This window comes from Syngnathus floridae, chromosome 11, assembly GCF_059516105.1.
Source record: "Syngnathus floridae isolate MCC-2025c chromosome 11, RoL_Sflo_1.0, whole genome shotgun sequence".
Taxonomy (NCBI): Eukaryota; Metazoa; Chordata; class Actinopteri; order Syngnathiformes; family Syngnathidae; genus Syngnathus; species Syngnathus floridae.
This window is the reverse complement of record NC_142423.1, coordinates 11,986,759-12,006,661: the sequence shown is the minus strand read 5'-3', so window position 1 is coordinate 12,006,661 and position 19,903 is coordinate 11,986,759. Positions and strand designations below refer to the sequence as shown.

At 41.2% G+C, this 19,903-nt stretch overlaps 5 protein-coding genes across 5 annotated transcripts; 1 reads left to right on the top strand and 4 right to left on the bottom strand.

Moving 5' to 3' along the window:
- Window positions 1-60: 60 nt before the first annotated feature.
- On the bottom strand, window positions 61-3,806 carry cxxc1b (CXXC finger protein 1b). The gene is made up of 14 exons (XM_088389587.1): window positions 3,648-3,806; window positions 3,172-3,287; window positions 2,985-3,085; window positions 2,751-2,890; window positions 2,389-2,544; window positions 2,084-2,230; window positions 1,881-1,991; window positions 1,637-1,815; window positions 1,336-1,543; window positions 1,146-1,256; window positions 907-956; window positions 723-819; window positions 497-649; window positions 61-405 (listed from the first exon to the last, which is right to left on the bottom strand). Exons 1-14 carry the CDS (start codon window positions 3,693-3,695, stop codon window positions 259-261), a joined length of 1,764 nt encoding a protein of 587 aa, XP_088245713.1. The 5' UTR covers window positions 3,696-3,806; the 3' UTR covers window positions 61-258.
- Window positions 3,807-3,849: 43 nt separating this feature from the next.
- On the top strand, window positions 3,850-6,347 carry LOC148391129 (myoD family inhibitor domain-containing protein 2). The gene is made up of 4 exons (XM_088389593.1): window positions 3,850-4,318; window positions 4,831-4,977; window positions 5,265-5,465; window positions 5,546-6,347. Exons 2-4 carry the CDS (start codon window positions 4,857-4,859, stop codon window positions 5,821-5,823), a joined length of 600 nt encoding a protein of 199 aa, XP_088245719.1. The 5' UTR covers window positions 3,850-4,318; window positions 4,831-4,856; the 3' UTR covers window positions 5,824-6,347.
- tfe3b (transcription factor binding to IGHM enhancer 3b) lies at window positions 5,855-11,478 on the bottom strand. The gene is made up of 9 exons (XM_088389589.1): window positions 11,309-11,478; window positions 10,168-10,393; window positions 9,868-10,092; window positions 9,340-9,435; window positions 8,550-8,661; window positions 8,401-8,457; window positions 8,223-8,298; window positions 7,968-8,115; window positions 5,855-7,844 (listed from the first exon to the last, which is right to left on the bottom strand). The coding sequence occupies exons 2-9, from the start codon at window positions 10,357-10,359 to the stop codon at window positions 7,380-7,382; spliced, it is 1,371 nt and encodes a 456-aa protein (XP_088245715.1). The 5' UTR covers window positions 10,360-10,393; window positions 11,309-11,478; the 3' UTR covers window positions 5,855-7,379.
- Window positions 11,479-11,670: 192 nt separating this feature from the next.
- gnl3l (G protein nucleolar 3 like) lies at window positions 11,671-15,402 on the bottom strand. Its single transcript, XM_088389588.1, has 15 exons — window positions 15,291-15,402; window positions 15,154-15,197; window positions 14,864-14,968; window positions 14,649-14,765; window positions 14,470-14,553; window positions 14,233-14,368; window positions 14,007-14,110; window positions 13,746-13,890; window positions 13,339-13,426; window positions 12,931-13,108; window positions 12,681-12,823; window positions 12,465-12,601; window positions 12,148-12,314; window positions 11,861-12,035; window positions 11,671-11,779 (listed from the first exon to the last, which is right to left on the bottom strand). The coding sequence occupies exons 1-15, from the start codon at window positions 15,301-15,303 to the stop codon at window positions 11,712-11,714; spliced, it is 1,704 nt and encodes a 567-aa protein (XP_088245714.1). The 5' UTR covers window positions 15,304-15,402; the 3' UTR covers window positions 11,671-11,711.
- A 286-nt stretch (window positions 15,403-15,688) lies between these two features.
- Window positions 15,689-17,536, bottom strand: LOC148391126 (red-sensitive opsin). Its single transcript, XM_088389590.1, has 6 exons — window positions 17,368-17,536; window positions 16,774-17,070; window positions 16,523-16,691; window positions 16,295-16,460; window positions 15,983-16,222; window positions 15,689-15,903 (listed from the first exon to the last, which is right to left on the bottom strand). The coding sequence occupies exons 1-6, from the start codon at window positions 17,465-17,467 to the stop codon at window positions 15,805-15,807; spliced, it is 1,071 nt and encodes a 356-aa protein (XP_088245716.1). The 5' UTR covers window positions 17,468-17,536; the 3' UTR covers window positions 15,689-15,804.
- Between the last annotated feature and the right edge of the window lie 2,367 nt (window positions 17,537-19,903).

The window sequence follows — 19,903 nt, the reverse complement described above, 5'->3', positions numbered from 1 at the left end:
ATCTACAATTTGTCCAACACTAGGATGGATACTGCAACAGGATTGATCCAAAACACCGAAGCAAATCAACAACAGTTTTATTTAAGGTGTCAATTGCAAAAACATCACGATCTTATTTAGTTGGGAAAATATATCTTTACCATTTTAACTTAATCATTATACAACAAAGTAAACATAATTATTCAGATAGTAGAAATTGCTTTGCTTTAAAGCGAGACATTTTTCAGCAAACTTGTCATCAGAAGCAGATTGTTTCCACTATCTATCCTTGTTACTACGAAGATCTGTGGTCAGAGCATCGTGCTGGATGGTTTGGTGCAACATCAATGCGAGCAGACCAGCCCTGTTGGTCATAGCAGTCCTAACATTGCGCTCTTGTTCAAAGAGCTCGTCCAACTTGTACCACTGTGGGTGCAGAAATTTAAGTTACGAACTTGCGTTATCTGAAAAAAGGAGGGTTCACTCCTTTAGACCACACAAAAAAATAAATACCCACCACTCTGACTCGCTCCAGGTCCACTTCCGCCCTTCTGAGCTTCTCCCAGTTGTAATGTTTGTTACATTTCCGTTTGGAGACCCTGCAATATTCGCCAGTCAACTCAAAGACATTTTTCACCAAAGGGCATCCGCACACCTCATCCACAGGAACCTGGACACATCGGGAAAGAAATGTAGAGGGGGAAAAAGGAAATGCCAATAAAAGCCAGAAATCTTGGGCCAACCTTAGGATCCCTTGAATGTTCTGGACACAAAACCTGAAGCCTCTTGCAGTACGTTTTGCTTTGAGGATTGTACACATCACAAAAGAGTCTGGTCGCTCTACGGTGAGAAAAACGACGACAGCAAAAATTGTGAATCAACTGAACGGACAATGTTTTTTTTTTCATGTGCATTTGTTTTACCTACCCTTCAATTCTTGTCGGGTACATGGAACCAAAGGAGGTCTGACTCTCATACTGTCAAAAGAGCAAAATACATTCTTAATCATGCATCTATTTTCTCTACCGCTTCTTTGTGAGCCTCATTTTTTAGCATGGCAGGCAATAATTGGGCCATTGTTGCAAAAACGATTGAAGAACAGCAACCTTTGTTGACCTTTTATCATTCAATTCTGAAACGGTGGCTGAAATGTTCAAAGTACGCACCTTTGCATAGCACCTCTCCATATGTCTCAGTGCAACTTTGGGATTGATGGGATGACTGCAGGACACGCAAAAAATCTGAAGGTCGGTGTCATCTCCCTCCCCTTCATTCACCTGAAAAACAGGCGATGGAAAACGGAGGTGAAAAACAATCTCGGTGACAGCACATTTTTGGGGGGGGGGGCAAGCTCACCTCCTCATCCTGCTGCACCGCCTGCTGCTTGGCCTTGGCAATAATGCCCTCCAGTTCGTGGAAGCGACGCTCCATTTCGGTGAGGCGCAAGCGAGCGTTCTGCTGCTCCTTGCGAATGCGCTCCAGCTGCTTTTTACCGTGCTCTTCAGCAATGCACGGGCTCTGCTGCCACTGCTGGATACGCTGAGGGAGTATCTCGTAGATTCGACTGTGGACAGAAGTAAAAACGCATTCGACAAATGACCGGAATGGGAAATGAAAACGGAAGAAATAAGCAGCAACATTCAGCATAAGCGCTTACTTGGCGGCTAACTTCATGCCGCAATCCTCCGAGCAGTATTTGGAGTTTGCTCTTGAAGCCTCGACGCAGTTGGGCCCGAGACACTGATGACGCCCGGCGTGATCCCGCACGTCACCCCTGTCACTATGTCTGCTTCTGTCCTTGTGCTTTTGCTTCTGTTTGTGGCGCCGCGACTCTTTCTAAACAGATGAAGAACATGTTAATACGTTGCCGCAACGTCACAAGACAACTGCTGATTGCTTACTTTTTTGTCAAACTTCTTCTCTCGTCTCTTCACGTGCTTCACTTTCACAGCTTTCTTTCGCAAGACGGGACTGAAAAGCAGTTCGTCGTCATCGTCATCAGTCGCCCACCCCTAGTAAAAAAACCCAAAAAACGGCGGAAGATGGGTTCTGGATGAAATTGCAGCCAAAACATCTTTTAAAAGTTCACAGTTGGTGTGCTTACCATGCTGCCGTGAAGCCCTGCCGCTTTGTACTGCCGGTAGAGATCGACCTCACTGTCATAGTCGTCAGAGTAACGCCTTCGTCTGCGGTGGTAGTTCTCTCTTCTTTCGCGCAGATATTGTTCCTGTTCTTTTACACGAAGCATTTTCTGTATGTAACAAGAAGCAATTGCTTTATGCTTCACGCAAGAGAAGACCGGGTGCAATTAAAATGACAATTCAGCAACTTAAACTTTGTTGAAAGAATAACATTATTTTTGCCGATTTTCAGAATTCAACGGCACAGTTGTTTTTTTGACAAACATACCCTTGCTCGGACTTCACACTGTCGAAATCTGCACTTCTGCCTGATTTTATTGGGACCACCGAACTTTTTCATGTCTTTGCAGAAGTCACACTGTGCACAGTCTTCAGTCCTTCTGCAGGGCTCGCATTCGCCACACATTCGCACCGAACGCTTCACCTGAAACACGTAACAGAAGACAATTTGCGCTTGGTAAGCTTAATTTAGGAAGCTTTACAATGCCATTTCATTAATGCTTCTCTTGACGACCAATCTTAATATAACAATGTTATATTCAACACAATCAGTCTGACGCATGTTAATTATGATGGCACTGGAATCAAACACTTTTTTTTTAAAAAAATCTGGACAATTGGAAAACTCACTTTTGAGCCACGCCTCCTTTCACTCCTGTAGTCCGGCGTACTTGGGGTGCTGTACTGTCTTTCAGTTTGATCCGAGTCTGGTTCCCTCTCTCTGCTTTTCTTTTCTTTTCTGTATTTTATCTCCAGCAAGGGGTTTTCGTCTTATACAAAGAAGGAAAGAACAACAATGATTTCTACTTTACTTAGTCGCATGATGAATGTGACTAAGAAAGGCTAACTATTTAGAGGGATCACCTCTGCATCTCATGCAGTACCACTCTCTAATAGCCTTGGCCATCTTCTCTGTTATATTAATGCAGTTTCCATGGAACCACTCATTGCAGTTATCGCAGCCACTAAGGGGAGCAAACACAGCATTTAATTTAAGAGCATCACTCAGCAGAATCGAGGTGATGGGATGAAACAGCAGTGGTGTGCTTACATCATGAAACAGTTGATGTGTGGTTTCCTGCAAATACAATACAGTGGGGCATTTTCCACATCCATACTACCGCTTTCTGGTCCTGGTGCAGGATCAATATCAGACGCTTCACTTTCCTAGAAAAATGCAAACAAATTTACAATGCAGTACGTTGAAGGGACAACGTTGCTGTTTACATTAGTGTACACAAGAGACTTGCTTGACAGCCACTTAAAATGATTGTATAATCGTTTAAAAGTATAAATGAGTTCAATCGTGGTTAACGCTCATGCCGGTCAATTATCATTTTCAACTAAAAAGATACCACAAGTAAACATTTTAGTCGGTTTCCAGGTTTTCATCATCACGTCTGTCGCGGATGTACTCTTGGCGGCGTACTCTTACGCCATGTTTATATCCGTCTACGACACAACTAAACTACTTGAGCCTATCCTATCTTTATACAAATGAATAAATAAACACCTGTAAGTCCTTACCATCGTATTTAAATTGCCTGGGGGTCGTCCAAGAAATACAGAAGACATGAACAGCAAATTACAGCGGACCTCTTACCGAGCTAACCAACATTACCCTAGCTTCGAATTGAAGCTACGATGATTACGTCACGTCCGTGACGTTTGGCAACCAGCAAATGTAATACCGCCACCTACAGGACTGACGTTTTTAGTGAGTGAGTAAGTGAGTGAGTGAGTGAGTGAGTGAGTGAGTGAGTGAGTGAGTGAGTGAGTGAGTGAGTGAGTGAGTGAGTGAGTGAGTGAGTGAGTGAGTGAGTGAGTGAGTGAGTGAGTGAGTGAGTGAGTGAGTGATTTCTTTCTTTCTTTCTTTCTTTCTTTCTTTCTTTCTTTCTTTCTTTCTTTCTTTCTTTCTTTCTTTCTTTCTTTCTTTCTTTAAAATGACCTATCCTTAAGAAGTTTCATTATACTGCACTAATAGTTGGATTTTTTTTTTTTTTTTTTTAAGAAAGCAAGGTGGACACAAATGGCGCGTGTGCACGCACAAATCGTGCACGCCAAACCTAAAGGAGGGAGGAGATCATTCAGGGACAGAAGGAGATAGCTCCATCTTTAATGGCATTGTGAGGGCAATATCACAAGAGATGGAAAACTATTGAAGCTGTGCCTGAGGCTCCACAAGAATGACATAACAAGTAAGTACAATCTGTTGGTTTTTGTTGTTGTTTTTGGAGGAAATGTGAAATTGAGAGCTTAATTGTATATGTGGGCTTAAATAAATGTATGTATGTGGGCTTAAATAAATGTGTACAAACAAAATGCAGTCCCTTCAGTGATTAATTCCATTGAATATTTGAAGTTATTTTGGAAAGATTACATGCAAATATGTATTTGTGAGTGTATAGTTTTATCTGGAAATTGAAATATCAAGCTTTCAAAGGCACCTGAGAAAATGTATAATGAATAGCTAAATGAAGTTCACTTACATGATCATATAGTCGTCAGCATATTGAAGCACAGCCTTTCATAAAAATGTTTCCAAAATGGATATTAATAATAGATTAACCTTGCTGCCTTTTACCATGATGTTCACATTGATGACGCCAATGCAGTGTATGCAGGGAATGTGCTTATGTTGATTTTTTTTTTTTTTTACGGTAATATGGTATGTCTGTGTAACACATTTTGTCCTGTACATCCGCTTCAGTCAATTTTCACCCCAAGAAAGTGACCATGGATGCGAAACCTAGTCCTGCAGACGATCTTGAGAAGTTGGATAATGGATGTGAAGACTCAAGTGCGGAAACAACTGATTTGGAGAGACCCGGTGTATTGAACAGCTGCTATATTGCTGGTGAAACAGCAAAATTTTACATCATCTTTGTGTCATTTCTAAAATTACAAATTGTCTTGACTTTTTAAAAAATAGAGATATTGCGAACAATTTTTACCATTCATCTTTTTAAACTATTTGAACAGTTTTTACTAGTCTATGATTTCAAAACTTATTCATCAGTTTGTGTCATGTAGCCTATACTGAAAATAATATAAGGTCTTGACAGTCATAATGGAATTAAAACTATGACTACAATCCGTGACAAAAATGAGTTTGACACCCCTGTCCTTACGTGTTCCATTCAGAGACCCAAGAAGAGAACACGCAGAACTCTAATAAAAAATCAGTTCAAGGAGGACCTGCAACTGATTTGAGTTCTGTGGAGAAACAATCACAGCTACTGCCCGCATTGCTGCTCTCCAGCACTGACGAGTTACTCACATCAGCCAGGAAGAGTCAAGAACTAAAAACTAACACGTTCACCGTCATGCCACCCGATGACGATGGTAAGGCCAGTCTACTTCTAAAACACTTTTGAGCTTTCCTTCAAATGATTTTTTTCACCTCATTTCATGCACTTCCTGAGACCTGTGCGCTCCAATCCTGTTGGCCTGCCTCTTCTGCCATCCACTGGATTGTTTACTGGCCACATTCAGTGGGTGTTGCTGGTGCCTGTGCTCTTCAATTTTCTGCTGCAAGCCCACCACTGCACAGAGTCTCCTGAATATCACTCAAAACTGTAATGTATGCCCGTGTCCAGAACCGTGCTGCTGCCAATGTGACTTCAATTGCTGTGACCTTTGTCTCCAGGCAACAGAGTGCCTGGATCTAGCCATGGAAATCTCTCAAATGCTCTACCACTAACCTTGGCAGCACGCAGATAATCACACTTCAACACCTGAAAGAATAGTTTATTTGTTAAAAGTTGCTGAAAGACACTCCATTGAGCATGACCCAAAAAAAAAAAAAAAAAAGCACATTTGACAAGTAACACACAATGTTGTTCGTATATTTGTGACAGGTTGGATGCGCTTCAAGTTTTGGAAAACAGGGTCTATTATTTGGTGCTTGATTTTAGAATTGCACAATCAGGGGCACTAAACTAGCTAATTTGAGAAAAAAAATGTGCCTTGGAGTGCTTGCGGATAGTAGGAGAGGACAACCAATCACATTAGTCAATGTGCCTGCAAAACTAATTGAGCTGCTAGTCCAAGCATACAACTTTTAAAAATATACTCTGAAACAAATTGTCAAATACAGTACATGGGTGTTAGAAAAACATGCATAGGCAAGTACACATTCATTAAAGTTGCATGATGCATCAGATGAAATAAATGCCTTTTTGAAGTTTATCGGTATTTCATAGTATAACTGCAAAATAGTGGTTTGTTTAAAAGAAAAATTTACTTGGAACACAACAAATTTATAAATCATTTGACATCTCCAAAAGAAATAACTGAAAAAACAACAATCAAACTATCTGGTAAAATCAGCCAGTGATCACCAAAGTTAATGGAGATGAACAATCACAAACACAAATTAGTCACAAAAAACAAACTATGCCTCACTCAATTGTTCAGGTATCAAAAATATTGATGCACTACAGTACAACTGTAAAATAGACAAATAGATCTGATGGGGTTTTTTTTGTGATGCTGAAAATATTGAAAAATAGAACAGTGATTTATATTTTCCACTGCAGCTACACTTTAAGAAGTCCTGCTTTGGCTAACTAGCAGCAGCAGCTCTTAAGCACTCTTAAAAATAACACGCACCAACGTGTGTTACAGTAGTAAAACTGATCACTGAGAGTGTACAGACTGCAAAAAAATAAGGTGCAAAAATAGGTGGAGAATAAAATATTCTTATATACACCATGAGGAGGAAAAATATTTCACCATGTGCCAATTCACTTTACGCATATCCCTTTTGTTCGACCCTCTCGACAGCCCAACAAGGACACGTGTGCAAACCCTGATTCCTGTCAAAAAATAAAACCTATATTTCTGCATCTATTTGCTTTCGTCAATACTGTCACATTAATAAGGCCAATATATCTTCCCTGTGTATGTAAATCCAAGCAAAATTTATATTACTCTTAAACTTTAAAAAAAAAAAACATGTAAGCATGTTAACATACATGTAAGCATCCCTATAGCGTACAATATTCAGTTTTAATACTATATTATTGTACTTACTACTTACACCCAGATATAAGCACTCAACCAGCTCCAAATAGGATCAATAACATTTGTGTACCAGGACAAGGGAGGGGGAGGGGGGGGGGGGGGGTAGTTTTAGTTAGTCTCACTAACATTTCGATTCATTTTTCAATCTGAGTATTTACATGAAAACGTTTCTGCTCAACAGTCCTACTGGCAAACTCATCAAACGTAATAGACAATGAATCTTTGCGGTCATCACAAGTCTTCGTCCATCTCAAGGCTGCTCCTGCGGCTGCTGCTTTTCGAGGCGCCCGGTGACAAAGGTGAGAAGAGGGGCTCGGCCGCCGCCTCCGGAGACAGGGTGCACCCGTCGTCCATAAGAATGTCCCCCAAGCCCACGTCTGGGTAAAGCGCCGAGGCGGAGGTGTCCTCCAACTCGGCAAAGCTCAGACCGCCCAAGTCTAAAGGACTGCTGATGGTCACGCCGGCCGGACTGTCTGAGGAAGGCGGGGAGAGGAAGGCGGTGGGCAGGGGCTGTCCGACGCCTGCCGCGCCCAGATTGAGGAGGGTGAGCCCGGACGTTGCGTCTGCGCCGGGATGGAGGGACTGGCCGTTGGCAAGCTGGTGTTGCTGCAGCAGGCCGGGACCGGAGCCCAGGCCAGGCGAGATGCTGGCGGTGTTGGAAGAAAGGCCGTGGACACGTGCTTGTAGTTCCAGCTCCTGAGAACATCGCCAAAATAGATTCATTTCATCTACACCTGTCATGTATGTTGAAATAAAAAAAATAAAACCAACATTCACCTGGGTTACCAATTCAACTTTTACTGACCAAGAAATACCTACCTGGATGCGCAACATTAAACTTTGGTTGGCTTGTTCCAATTTCTTCTGCCGTAGCTCCACATCCTTGGCACGCTGTTGCTCCTTCTGTAATTTACGGATGTAATCCACAGAGGCCTTCAGAATGGTGCCTTTGTTCCAGCGCATCTCACTGTTAACAGTGCAGGCAAGTTACACAGAAGCAGAAAATAACATATATTTACTCGATGGCTCCCAAAAACAACAACACGACATTCATTCAATCAAAGTAGCACTCACGGGTCACTCGATTTTGGTACGAGAGTACCAAGCTCCTTGATACGGTCGTTGATATTAAATCTCCGCCTCCTCTCAACTGTTAGAAACCAACAAACAGTGAAAGATGCATCATTCGTGTTATGTGTCACGCAGCAATCGAAGATATAACAAAGTGACCAGACAAGAAAACTCAACGTACTAAGGTTGTGGTTGTCTTTCTTTTGCCTCTCCTTCATAAAAGCTTTGGTATCAGCTTCTGAAAGACAAAAATTGTGTTCCAAGAAATTGCTCAACAGATTTGATCACACTGTTTAAGTTTCGTGACATATTGCACATGTTTGACAGTACCGGCAATTTCCCTTTTGATATTTGGAAGATCCGCAGGACAGGAGTTGCTGACAGTAAGGGTGGGCGCTGCCATTCCAGGGCTGTGGTAGACATCCAGAAGATTTCCTGGGAGCTAAATAAAACAAACTTAGTATCAAGCGGCTGCAACGTGAGCTGACTACCGAAGCGGGCTTTTTGAGAAGTCGCAATATGCGAAAAGCACAACTTCCCCGTTTTGGCTTCAACTCTTAAAGCAACCACCTCCCTGGGATCCCAATTCAATCTAGTGTGCTATCAAAGAAATAAAAATTGCCATCCTTAAATCCAACAAATGTTTTGCCTACCATCATTCAAGCATGCAAAAAGGTGCACATACGTGTAAAAAGCAATAAAAGATTACAAATTGGCTTTACCTCGCTGTGCTGCTTTTTTCTTTCTTCCAACATCACCATAATCCTCATTTTCTGTTAAGTAGCAAACGTTCCGCAATTCCTTTGTGCCGGTAAACCTTGTAGCTTTGCAAGGCACGTTTCGATGAGTACTAAAGCCTTTGTCTGACTTCTTGCAGTGTGTATTCTCACTCGTAACCCCGCCCAGGCAGCACGTTTGTGACAAATGCTAAGTGCGTGCCAAAAGCACTCCAACAGCTATTCCTGCTTCTCGATTCCGGAGAGATAAAAGACGACCCATTCAAAGAAAAACAAAGCATGTGTACTTAACAAAGACTGGTTTTATAATATCCTATCATTTCTTCGTGAAAGTGCAGGAACATTTGAAAGATCAAAGCACACATTCAGTAAATTTTTCTTACCGTACTTGGTAACTGAAGACCCGAGTCAATCAGCGTAATGATGTCGTCATTAAAACTGGATTCGAGACTAATTATATCGTCGATAACGTCTTCGATCTATAAAAAGAAACAAGTGGCACAATCTTAAGTAAAGATGATCACTCTAAGCTCATATACAGGGCAGGTTTTTCACTAAGGACTAAATATAAAGCACTAAAAAAAATTGTCAAGCTGTAAAGCAGATTCATGTCACAGACGTGCAAGTGGAGAACCAGCATGGTCCATCTACTGGTGCAGTATTTAACATGGTACTGTGACATCAGGACGACGAGTATATGATAACAAAAGGCATGCAACGTTAAAGTGGGACCTGGGGCCACATTGCTGTCGAACAAACGAAAAGTAATTAAATACAAAGTGAGATGAAGGATTGACTTCAAACTTCTCCAAAAACACACTGGAAGTTAACAGAGACGCAACTCTCGGCAAGAATGTGTCATCTGCCGCGTCAGCAAAAAGCGCTGTTATAAAATAAGGAATCGGGCATACTTCCTCCTTGTTGGAACTGATGTTAAGGAGCGCCATCGGGCTGTTGGGGGCGCTGCTGGCGGTGGGAGCCACCTCAGGGGCCGAACTGCACTGTGGCACAGGCGATACACCGAGCGTCTGAGTAATGGCGTTGTTACTCAGAGTAGTGGAGAGGTACTGCTTCACCTGTTGCCTCTGAGCCTGCTGGATGTGATACTTGGTGGGGTTCTCGAGGTGGCTCTGCACCTACATCAGTCGAGCGGTGAGAAGTTCAGAGCTTGCGTTTTCAACAATGTAACCGCGCAGACGGGTAAATCTTACTTTCAGCACCGCCACGGGAACCTGTGCGGGAGGCGGGCGGGCAGCATTTGGAGGCAGTGAGACGGAGATGGCAGGAGTGGAGTCAGTGGGCCGAAGCTGAGAGGCAGAAGCTTGTTGCTGGGCCTCTCGTCTCTCCTGCTCCTGAGCTTGCTCTCGCATCAGCTGCTGCCGCATCAACACGCGTGACGACATGGCTGAAGATGACGATCACGATCTAAGGATAAAGCTGTAAACAGAACCAAAGAGCATTTTAGAACAGCAGGGCAAGAGGTGAGTCTCATACTGACCAGGAGGAATTGGTCTGAACTGTCTACTGAAGTGGGTCATGATAGCTATAACAGAAAAAGGCGGGTCCACGTGTGATAACAGTTGAGAACCAGTGTTTAGATAATACTTCATCAGTCTGTGACAGAAACTACTAAGATTGATCTAATCAGGGTTGCAGTGTCGTTAGGTGGGGGGATGTGATGACTATGAAAGACCCATGATTAAAAGGGGGGAAATATACCATAAAACTGCAATCGTCAAAAAAGGCGACTGATGAGAAATTTTTTTTTCCTTGCATGTTTTAAAATCCCTGAAGTGACATCTACACAAAAGGAGCTTTTCATGCAAATTGACTGGGTTCTACTGAGCTCTGTATGAGAAACTTAAATATGATCAGGGCTTGAAATCATCATCGCAGTATCGAGTGAATGGCACATAAAATGTTCTGAATGTGTAGGGAATAATTACTTAAATTTACACTTTAAAGAAACTGACGCAACTGCATGACATAAGAATGAAACAGCCTTCAAATCCCGTGTTTTTTTATTTAATGTACTATATTAAATTGAAGTCGCACTGTCACAAATTAGGAGTGCAGGTAAGTATCGGAGGCCCCAATTAACTTTATAATAAAAGGTGCAGATTGTAAACAACAGGATAAAGCACCTGATAATTTATTTAGTTGTGCGTGTTATCAATCAGTTGCCAATATAGACATGCGAATTTAAATTCTGAGCTTTGGTGTTTATTAGAAAATGACTTTAGTTTAAGCGAAAGTTGTTGTTACTTTGCTAGCCAACTAGCTATGATTGTAGAAGGGGCTAACGTTACCGGGTTAACACGTTCAAAGTAGAAATATAACTTCAAAACATACTGCAAGAACACAAATGTTCGACAGGATCACTGCCATGAATCCAGTAGGTCTTGTGTTTTTCTGTCCATTCTATGTCGTTGACATAAAGTAGCAGCTGCTGCTAGCAATGGCCGTCCCATCCGGCGTTGTTTACCTCGAGCCGACGTGCTGAGGTCATCGCCCGACTTTTTACCCGGAAGTAGTTGACAGGGAAAGCAATCGCGTTATTTACTAAAATTGGGAGTCAAATTAATTTTGAATAAGAATAAGATAAAGGTTCCTTATGAGGGGTGTTATATCTGTGAAAACAACATATAATAAAATAATTGCCTCATCATGTTATGACAATAAAATAAAATTGAAAGAATTAAAAAATAAACAAATAAAAACCCAGATCAACACTATTTTATTATTCTTTTTTTAATCAACTGTCACAAAAGGAGAAATCCATTGCAGCTGTCAAGGTGTCTGACAGCTTGGTACCAAGTTTGTCTGTAGAGGAAAAATAAAATAGATCACGTTCGATAGAAGTACACGTTATAGGAATATGATTCTAGAAGTTAAGACACAAACCAGCTCTTTTTTGTTGCTTCTTCCGCTTTTTGCGAGCAGCCAGAAGTGCCTGACCTTGTTGTAAAGGATCTACATTAACAATATCCTTCAAATCTGGAGCTTTGGATGCAGGATCATTTTTAGGCAATACGCTCTTCAACTTTTGAGATTTTATCTCCACGGTCATTGCTCCAAACTATTGAATGAGATAAAATAACCTTGATTTGGCAGGGTTTATTATGACAAGACAGACCATTAAAGACTAAGCCAGATTCCACACACATTGAATTTGACAAGTTTTTCCATACCTCTGGATCCTGATCATCCTCCATTGATTCTGTTTCATTTATAGAATTTGACTCTTGCACTAACTCTCCTTCCATTTCTTGGTGAACGTAAGCTTGAGCCTGGTTGCCATTCGTCATCCCCATGTTTTCGATGCAGAATCCCATTTGAACATCCAAACAAGATGAATCTGAAACATGACATTAAACTCAGGTTTGTACTCCCACCTCAGTTCAGTTCATTCATAAAAACATCAACATTTGTGAACGTGCCACTGCTTAGTCTACCAATTTACCAGAGCAAATTGTACAGTTCGATTCAGGTGAAAAGAGCATCTTACCAGCAAGAACTTCCTGATTTCCTTTTTCAAGTTCATCCCAGTCAAAGGCTTTACCCATTTCTGTCACGATTTCCGCGCTGACATGCGTAGGAAGCGTGTGTGTCTCAGGGGGATGTGTGAAATAGCTGATCCTTCCCCTAAAGATGACTTGAATTAACACTTACGTACCCTAACATTTGTAGGGCTTTGGAAAAAAAATCAAAACATTCGACCCACCCTGTCCAGTCCATTAATACGCTTTTTGCGGCTTTGTCAGTGTCAGGTAGCCCGCCTTTTCTCAGTTTCCCCTTCCGCCGCGCTAGCAATGCCAAGAACTCCAAAGCTGTGTGAAAGTCAGGGACTCCATAGTGCTGGAGAATCTGCACAGCCATGAAAATGTATTACAGCGCTGCATCACGTTGTGCAACACTTGCAACTTTTCTTTTTTTTTGTCAGCATACAAAGGATATGAAAGCAAATGACATACTTGTGCCTTGTTGCAACGTCGCAGGATGGCTTCAACAGGCGGAACTGGATCAACCAACTGTTCAATTTTTACACAATTGCGAAGAATCATTGCGGCGTCACTTGTTGACGTTGCCATGACGATGCCAGGACAATCAAGAAGCTTGATGTGTTTGTCCAAGTGCACCTCTTGAAGGCACCTACAAAATCAAGCAAATTCATCTTTAAAAAAAGCTTGTGAACACAATGACAATGGTATTTTGGAAAAAAATAAATGTTAACTTTTTAACCGGATATAGCAGATTCATTATTTTTCCTATTTGAGATTTTTTTCCAGGTACCATTGCTTGGTAGAGGATGGATATGCAAAACATCCAATGAAAAGTGGTGACTATGATAATAAATCAATACCCTTCACTGAATTACTTACTTGGTGACACCAGGAGTTGCTCCAACACTGCATGCTCTTGCACGTTTCAAACTGTTGATCAAACTGCTCTTTCCCACATTAGGAAAACCTGAAAAACAGAAGCCAAAGTTACAAAGATCATCATCGTCATGGAACAAGAGCTTCCCTCCTTTTTAGAAAGTTCATCATTGCTCATTGTTTTTGCGGGCAGCACAGACACCTAGTGGGAAGCATTTCTGCCTCACAGCAAGAGATTCTGAGCCATCGTGTTGTTTTTGTTCTCTCTTTTGTTTTGTTGTTTCCCCATATTCTCAAAAGCATTGCATGTTAATTGACGACTCTCGTAGGTGTGAGTAAGTGTCGTCTTTGTTATGCTAATGTCACCGTACAATATGCGAAGCTATCATGCTAATGTCGTGGGTGCTTACCTACAACACCAACGGTGATAGCCGTCTTTATATCGAGGTTGCGGCAGTAGTTGCCGAGTAGCTTCATCAAGCAATCTGCACCAACACAAGCGCTGCTGCTGAGGAGCTCTGTGGTGGCTTGAGTCACTTTTACATTACTCCGTTTCTGATTAATACAGGCAAAACGAGTGTCAAGTGTAATATAGTGACAAGAACCTTTTGGTTGACTGTATACAGTGAAGAAAAAGAAAAAAAAAGTGTAGTCAGATATGTGACATGTACCAAGTTTTTGGACTGCTGTTGAGTAGATGCCTTGAAAGCCACTGTTGGAAACTCATTTCGCAGATATTTAATCCACTTCTCCACAATTTCCTTTGACACTAAATCTAGAATTGTAATAAAGCGTCAGACAAGTCCAAGGATTATTTTTCTTTCGCATTTTAAACATCTGCGAGAAAATAAATCACATTTAAAAGAAAATTCTCTAAATGTGTTGAGTGGAGCCTACCAATTTTATTTAGCACTAACACGATCTTTTTGTTTGTTCCACTTTGAATGACTGCCTGCTCAACCTGAGGGCATCTGCACCCAAGTGGGTCACGTGCGTCCAAAACTTCTAAGATCACATCTGAAGCCTCCACTACCTTTAAGACAGAAATTAAAAGATATTTAAAACATTACAAAGCTCGGCATTCGGCAAAACAGCTGTGTACACAGCAAGGTGGAAGGGACATTGGAAAATGACCTTTTTAAATTCTCTATAATATGCTTTTCTTGAATTCTCATTTTCAAAGTGCACATGTTTTTCCAAACTCTGCATCTCTGTTTCCTGTGAAAACACAAAGAGGGAAATATAGATGTTTTATAGTCATCATCTGGGATGCCAAATTGTGGTCCTTGTCCTCAAAATGGCACTTTATTTACCTTCTGCTCAAACTCTCTCTGTCTCTGAAGGATGTCATTCTGAAAGCTTTGCAAATTCCTCTTCTTCATCAGTTGCTGTTCTCTGGAGATCTTCTGCTTTTCTTGGAGTTCTTGAAGCTTATGGGTTACAACACAATTTTATTTAGGTGACACCAGTGTTCTGCATCTAACTGTGATAAATTAAGACTTGTATCGGAGTGAAGGTGAAGGTTTACCCTTTGCTTTCTTATTTCTTCTGGATTTCTGTCCTTGCCATGTTGCAAATGTGACACCTTAGAATTTGTGGCACCTGAAGCATCAGCATTCTTCCCATCGTTATTCTGTGTTTTTATAGTTACATAAACACACTTAAATGTAATTACCATCGACTTTATACATATACATTTTGGTCCATCAAATATAATTACAAAAACACACTTAAACGTAATCAGCCATCTACTTTATTTTTGACTGAGTAAGCGTCAACACTAAAAGTTAAAGGTACAAGTGTAAAGAATACACGTACCTTGCGTTTCCCCAAGAAACCAAGGCGTTTAGCTCGTTTTTGTTCTGTAAAATACAAATCAAATATATAACAATATACATATTAATTCGTTTAAAGTTGCTTTTAGGGACAAAAGTCCATGACAAAATTCTACGCACTTGATTTAGACATAGCTCCAACCACACCGCTTTCACGTGAGCTACAATAATGTGAGCATGCGCAACATTCCTAGCGTCATTTCCGGAATTTCAAAATAAAACTTTCTTATCACACCCACTTATTGTTGTTTGGAGACGCCGTTTAAAAGATTATACAAAATACTCGTGCATTTTTATTGGTACGAAATCACAAACGTCAACTTTATTTAGATTTATATTAAATTTAGATTCTCTCTCTCTCTCTCTCTCTCTCTCTCTCTCTCTCTCTCTCTCTCTCTCTCTCTCTCTCTCTCAAACAGATTATTTATTAATCTCGTCAATCACTATTATAAATAGCTCAGCATCTATATGAGTGCAACACCCTGTGAATGATAACAGAAAAAAATTAAGAGATTGAATGCCTGCTTTTTTTGTTTTATTTTTCATTTGCAAGAAATCTTATACTAGACAAACATTTGTAAGCAAAAATAAACAATAAATATGACGGTTCCCAAATCTTCTGTAACTAAGTACTTTAAGCAGGAGCCACAGAGGAGACTTCTGTCTTTGACGTGGATACTTCAGAGCCATCATCAACTTGTTTGCCAAAGAGCTGCATGATGCACGTGCGAAACTGAAGAAAGAAAACCCCCAAAAATTATGTGTCGAATAAAGTATTGATTGTAACAACAATCATTAAGGTTTCCCATTACCTGTCGATTCATGAAAACGTAGATGATTGGGTTGTAGATCGTTGCGCTCTTAGCAAAGTATGCAGGCATCGCTGCAGCAAGAGGATGGAAAGCATAGCCAGGATTTGCCGCAGCAAAGCAGGCAAAAAAGGTGTAAGGTCCCCAGCAGACAATATAAGCCACGATCATGACGACCACCATCCTAGATACTTCTCTCTCTGCTTTCTGAGTGGACTCTGATTCCTTCTGTTGCAAGGCAACCTGCGAGAAACAAATGGAAACTGTTAGACCCAGGCTGGGAACTATCACGTGTAGTTGATTTGACAAACTTACAGTTCTGATAGCCCACCACACTGCCATGTAGCAGAGAATAATGATAGCCAGTGGGATAAGGCAACAAGTAATCATCAGGACAATCATGTAGGACTGAACGCCGGGGTCTTCACTTCCGCTGAATACATCAGGTCCGCAGGACGTCTTTAATCCGTGAGGCCAATACCTAATATGACACAACTCTTGGTTTCTGTGTCAACTGTCAGCACAGTGATGTGAATATCATACCTGCTCCATCCAAAGATTGGGGGAGCACACCATACGGCTGACCAGATCCAAGAGAACAGAATTCCACCTGTAGCCCACTTGGCATCAAACTTAACGTTTCCAAATGGTTTGCATACGACTACCCATCTCTCCCAAGAGATGATAGTCAGGGACCAGAGAGCGGCGATACCTACGGAAGAAGCAATCTTCTCAAATAAGGGAGACAGAACAAGGAGTTTAACTTCAAAATCTTTTTTGGGGGGGGGACTCACCACAAACTGAGACAGTGTAGCCCTCAAATATGCACATTGGGTGTCCTAAGATGAAATAACCAAAAAACTGGTTACAAACACTGATAGTGCTGGCAAAAACAGTTTCTCCCAGATCAGCAATAGCAAGATTGACCAGAATCCAGTTGAGAGGGTGACGGAGTTTCTTGAATTTTGCTGTCGCCACCAAGACAAGTCCATTGGTGAATACTGACGCGATAACCACAAAAATCATCCAGCATGTTGAAACATTGTAAACCCATCGAGGTGCAATGTGGTAGTTTGGACCTTCGAAAGGATCTGAGGAGTAAAACAGATAAAAAATTGTGATTTGATACATTTGATTTGATCAGAAAGACAATTTGAGTAGTTTGTGCAAAATCTATTCAAAAAAGTCTTGCATTGTCAATATTCTAGCTTTGTACACATTCACAAAAAATCATTTCAACTCGAAGTCTCTAAAACAGTCATCTCCTCAAATATTTTTTTTCTCAAAAGGACCCAAAAAAAGTGCAAAACTTCCCCACTCAAGACTTGCTGTCTCCATTCTTAAAAAACAACGGCATACGGAGTTCATAAGAACTAAAACAACCGTACCTCTGGTATTATTGCTGTTTGTATAAGAAAATGCAGATTCCCTTGTCGTCTCTTGGTATCGCCTGGCAGCAAAAACCGGTTTATCCCAAGCCGCTGCCATTTTGACAGCACAAGGAGCGCCTCTGCAATTTTTCACCACCTGCACTTCTTTTTCGCTTTTATACGTTTGCTTCAGAGAACTGATAGGATTAAAGCAAAATCAAATCATAGTCGTTGGGTGGTGCGTTGCAGCAATCCGCAAGCCAATGAGCTGCAACTGTAATTAAAACCCCCTAGTAATTGGTTTAAGACACCAAAAGCCATAATAATCCCATTGCAAAGCAGATTTCCGTCCTCTTACCAAACAGGCGGATCAGTTACTGAGCATAACGCAAATGTGGGGCGGAAGTGGCACGTTTGTACGGATTTGGGATTTGGAACTCAAAGTCCCACTCCGGACAAAAATGAATTGAAACGGGATATTACTACTCATCTGCATCAAGACTACTGTTTAGGTCACTCACTTTGGTCACTCCCTCCTTACATGCCTACATGTGTGTTACCTACTTTGCTGTACTGTGCAAAAACATGTGTCTTAACTGAATTTATATTTATTATATTTATGATAATCAACTAAACTATTGAATGGTACTTCATAGAGGTCAAAAGTAAAAAAACCAAACAACTTTCACAATCACTCAGCACATGCACCAAAATCACGCAACAAGTTTTATTTAAAAAAAAAAAAATCTCTGCAAAGGTATAAGAAAATGCCGATTCCCAGTTTGGTATATTTCATTGCATTTTTACATTTTTAAATATGTTATTGATAATCATATGACTTGATATGCAGACAATGATTATGTTAATGATTTCTCACAACGATTAGAAAAGAGATAAATATAAATCGGTAAAACTTTATTGATACAAATCTTGGCAACTGTGGAAAAGATCACATATATATTCCAAGGAAATCCCAATATCCCATCACTGATCAGCTATCATTTGGCTAATAAGCCCCTGGGCTACTCATGTGGTCCCTGGGAGCTTTCTGGTCCTCATGGGTATCAACTTGATAACCACTGCTATCGGGGTTAACCAAGTAGTTGTTGACTCGTGATGGAAGCTTGACACGTTTTGAATAATTTCTAAAAGAGAGGTCAACTCAAAGCAGGCTTGTTCAATGCCCTTTTGATCCGCAACGCTGACGTCATTGTCCTCATGAAAGGGTAAAGGTGATTAACGCTATCCATCTATTTACCGAACGGCTTAACCTCACGGGGGTCGCCGTCGTCCACGAGCTTATTCCACTTGGCTTTGTGCAGTAGGCGGCGGACACCTTGAACTGGTTGCCATCCAATCGCAGGGCGTACATAAACAAACAATCACACTTACAATCACATGCAAACAATTTGTAGCGCTCATTCGGCCTACCATGCATATTTTTGGAATGTGGGTGCAAACCAGAGCAGCCGGAGGAAAACCACGGAGGCACGCGGAGAACATGTAAGCTACACACTGGATCCGAAATCAAACCTCTGCACTGAGGCAGACGTGTTAACCAGCTTTACACCGTGCCGCAGCCATTAATTAATTCATTAATTCTTCAGAATTTATACAAATTCCAAGAAAATAAAAATATCCCATCACCGTTGATCAATTTTTTTTTTTTACAAGCCTCCATGCTACATGTGGTCCCTTGGTGCTCACGGTTATCAGGTTCGTAACCCCTGCTATAGGAGATAACCACTACTCAATAACATTGCTTCCAACAACATGACAAAATACCAAACTCACTATAAGTGAGTGACAGTTGCAGTTACTGACTTTTGAATAATCCCTCTGGAAAGCAGGATCATTCAACGCCCTTCTGACCCGTAATACTCACGTCATTGACCTTACGGAAAGGGCTAAGTATAAAGGTGATTAACACCATCCATCCATTTTCTGAACCGCTGATTCTCACGAGGGTCTCTGTTGTGCTGGAGCTGATACCTATTGACTTTGGGGTTCACTCTGAGCTGGTTGTCAGCCAAATGAGCGTTCACACTCACAATCACACTCAAGGATAATTTGGAGTGGTCAATTGGTCTATGCGGGCTCCAGAGCTTCGGAATGCCCTACCGATGGATATTAGAACTGCTACCTTAGTAGAAACATTTAACATTTTTATGATATGGCCTTTAATTAATCTGTAGTGGCCGATTCGGCTGGAGTTTGTGTTTTGGATGGATGGATGGATGGATGGATGGATGGATGGATGGATGGATGGATGGATGGATGGATGGATGGATGGATGGATGGATGGATGGATGGATGGATGGATGGATGGATGGATGGATGGATGGATGGATGGATGGATGGATGGACGGATGGACGGATGGATGGATGGATGGATTAACTTTATTACCTTCTAAAAAATCTGGGTGACCAGGTGAACTCTAATGCCCAAACCGACTAAGGCAGATTATATGGTCAAGAAGTTCCGTCCAAAGAACTGATTGGTAAAGTGTAATTAAGTCTGACAATTTAATCTCTCCGGAATGAGGATGACCAG

Bases quoted from the DNA above. Each gene is read 5' to 3' on its own strand.
- gnl3l (XM_088389588.1), bottom strand. The intron at 14,969-15,153 runs GTACGTGTATTC...ATAAAAACACAG, and splicing joins GTTTCTTGGGGAAACGCAAG to AATAACGATGGGAAGAATGC. The intron at 14,369-14,469 runs GTCATTTTCCAA...TCTGTCTTAAAG, and splicing joins ATTATAGAGAATTTAAAAAG to GTAGTGGAGGCTTCAGATGT.
- LOC148391126 (XM_088389590.1), bottom strand. From the start codon at position 17,467: ATGGCAGCGGCTTGGGATAAACCGGTTTTTGCTGCCAGGCGATACCAA. The intron at 17,071-17,367 runs GTACGGTTGTTT...TTTACTCCTCAG, and splicing joins AAACAGCAATAATACCAGAG to ATCCTTTCGAAGGTCCAAAC. The intron at 16,692-16,773 runs GTGAGTCCCCCC...CTTCTTCCGTAG, and splicing joins CTACACTGTCTCAGTTTGTG to GTATCGCCGCTCTCTGGTCC.
- LOC148391129 (XM_088389593.1), top strand. From the start codon at position 4,857: ATGGATGCGAAACCTAGTCCTGCAGACGATCTTGAGAAGTTGGATAAT. The intron at 4,978-5,264 runs GTGAAACAGCAA...TGTTCCATTCAG, and splicing joins GAACAGCTGCTATATTGCTG to AGACCCAAGAAGAGAACACG. The intron at 5,466-5,545 runs GTAAGGCCAGTC...GCACTTCCTGAG, and splicing joins CATGCCACCCGATGACGATG to ACCTGTGCGCTCCAATCCTG.
- cxxc1b (XM_088389587.1), bottom strand. From the start codon at position 3,695: ATGTCTTCTGTATTTCTTGGACGACCCCCAGGCAATTTAAATACGATG. The intron at 3,288-3,647 runs GTAAGGACTTAC...GCATTTTTCTAG, and splicing joins CAGGCAATTTAAATACGATG to GAAAGTGAAGCGTCTGATAT. The intron at 650-722 runs GTTGGCCCAAGA...CGATGTGTCCAG, and splicing joins AACATTCAAGGGATCCTAAG to GTTCCTGTGGATGAGGTGTG.
- tfe3b (XM_088389589.1), bottom strand. From the start codon at position 10,359: ATGTCGTCACGCGTGTTGATGCGGCAGCAGCTGATGCGAGAGCAAGCT. The intron at 10,093-10,167 runs GTAAGATTTACC...CGACTGATGTAG, and splicing joins TTCCCGTGGCGGTGCTGAAA to GTGCAGAGCCACCTCGAGAA. The intron at 8,662-9,339 runs GTAAGAAAAATT...TGTTTTATTTAG, and splicing joins GTCTTCAGTTACCAAGTACG to CTCCCAGGAAATCTTCTGGA.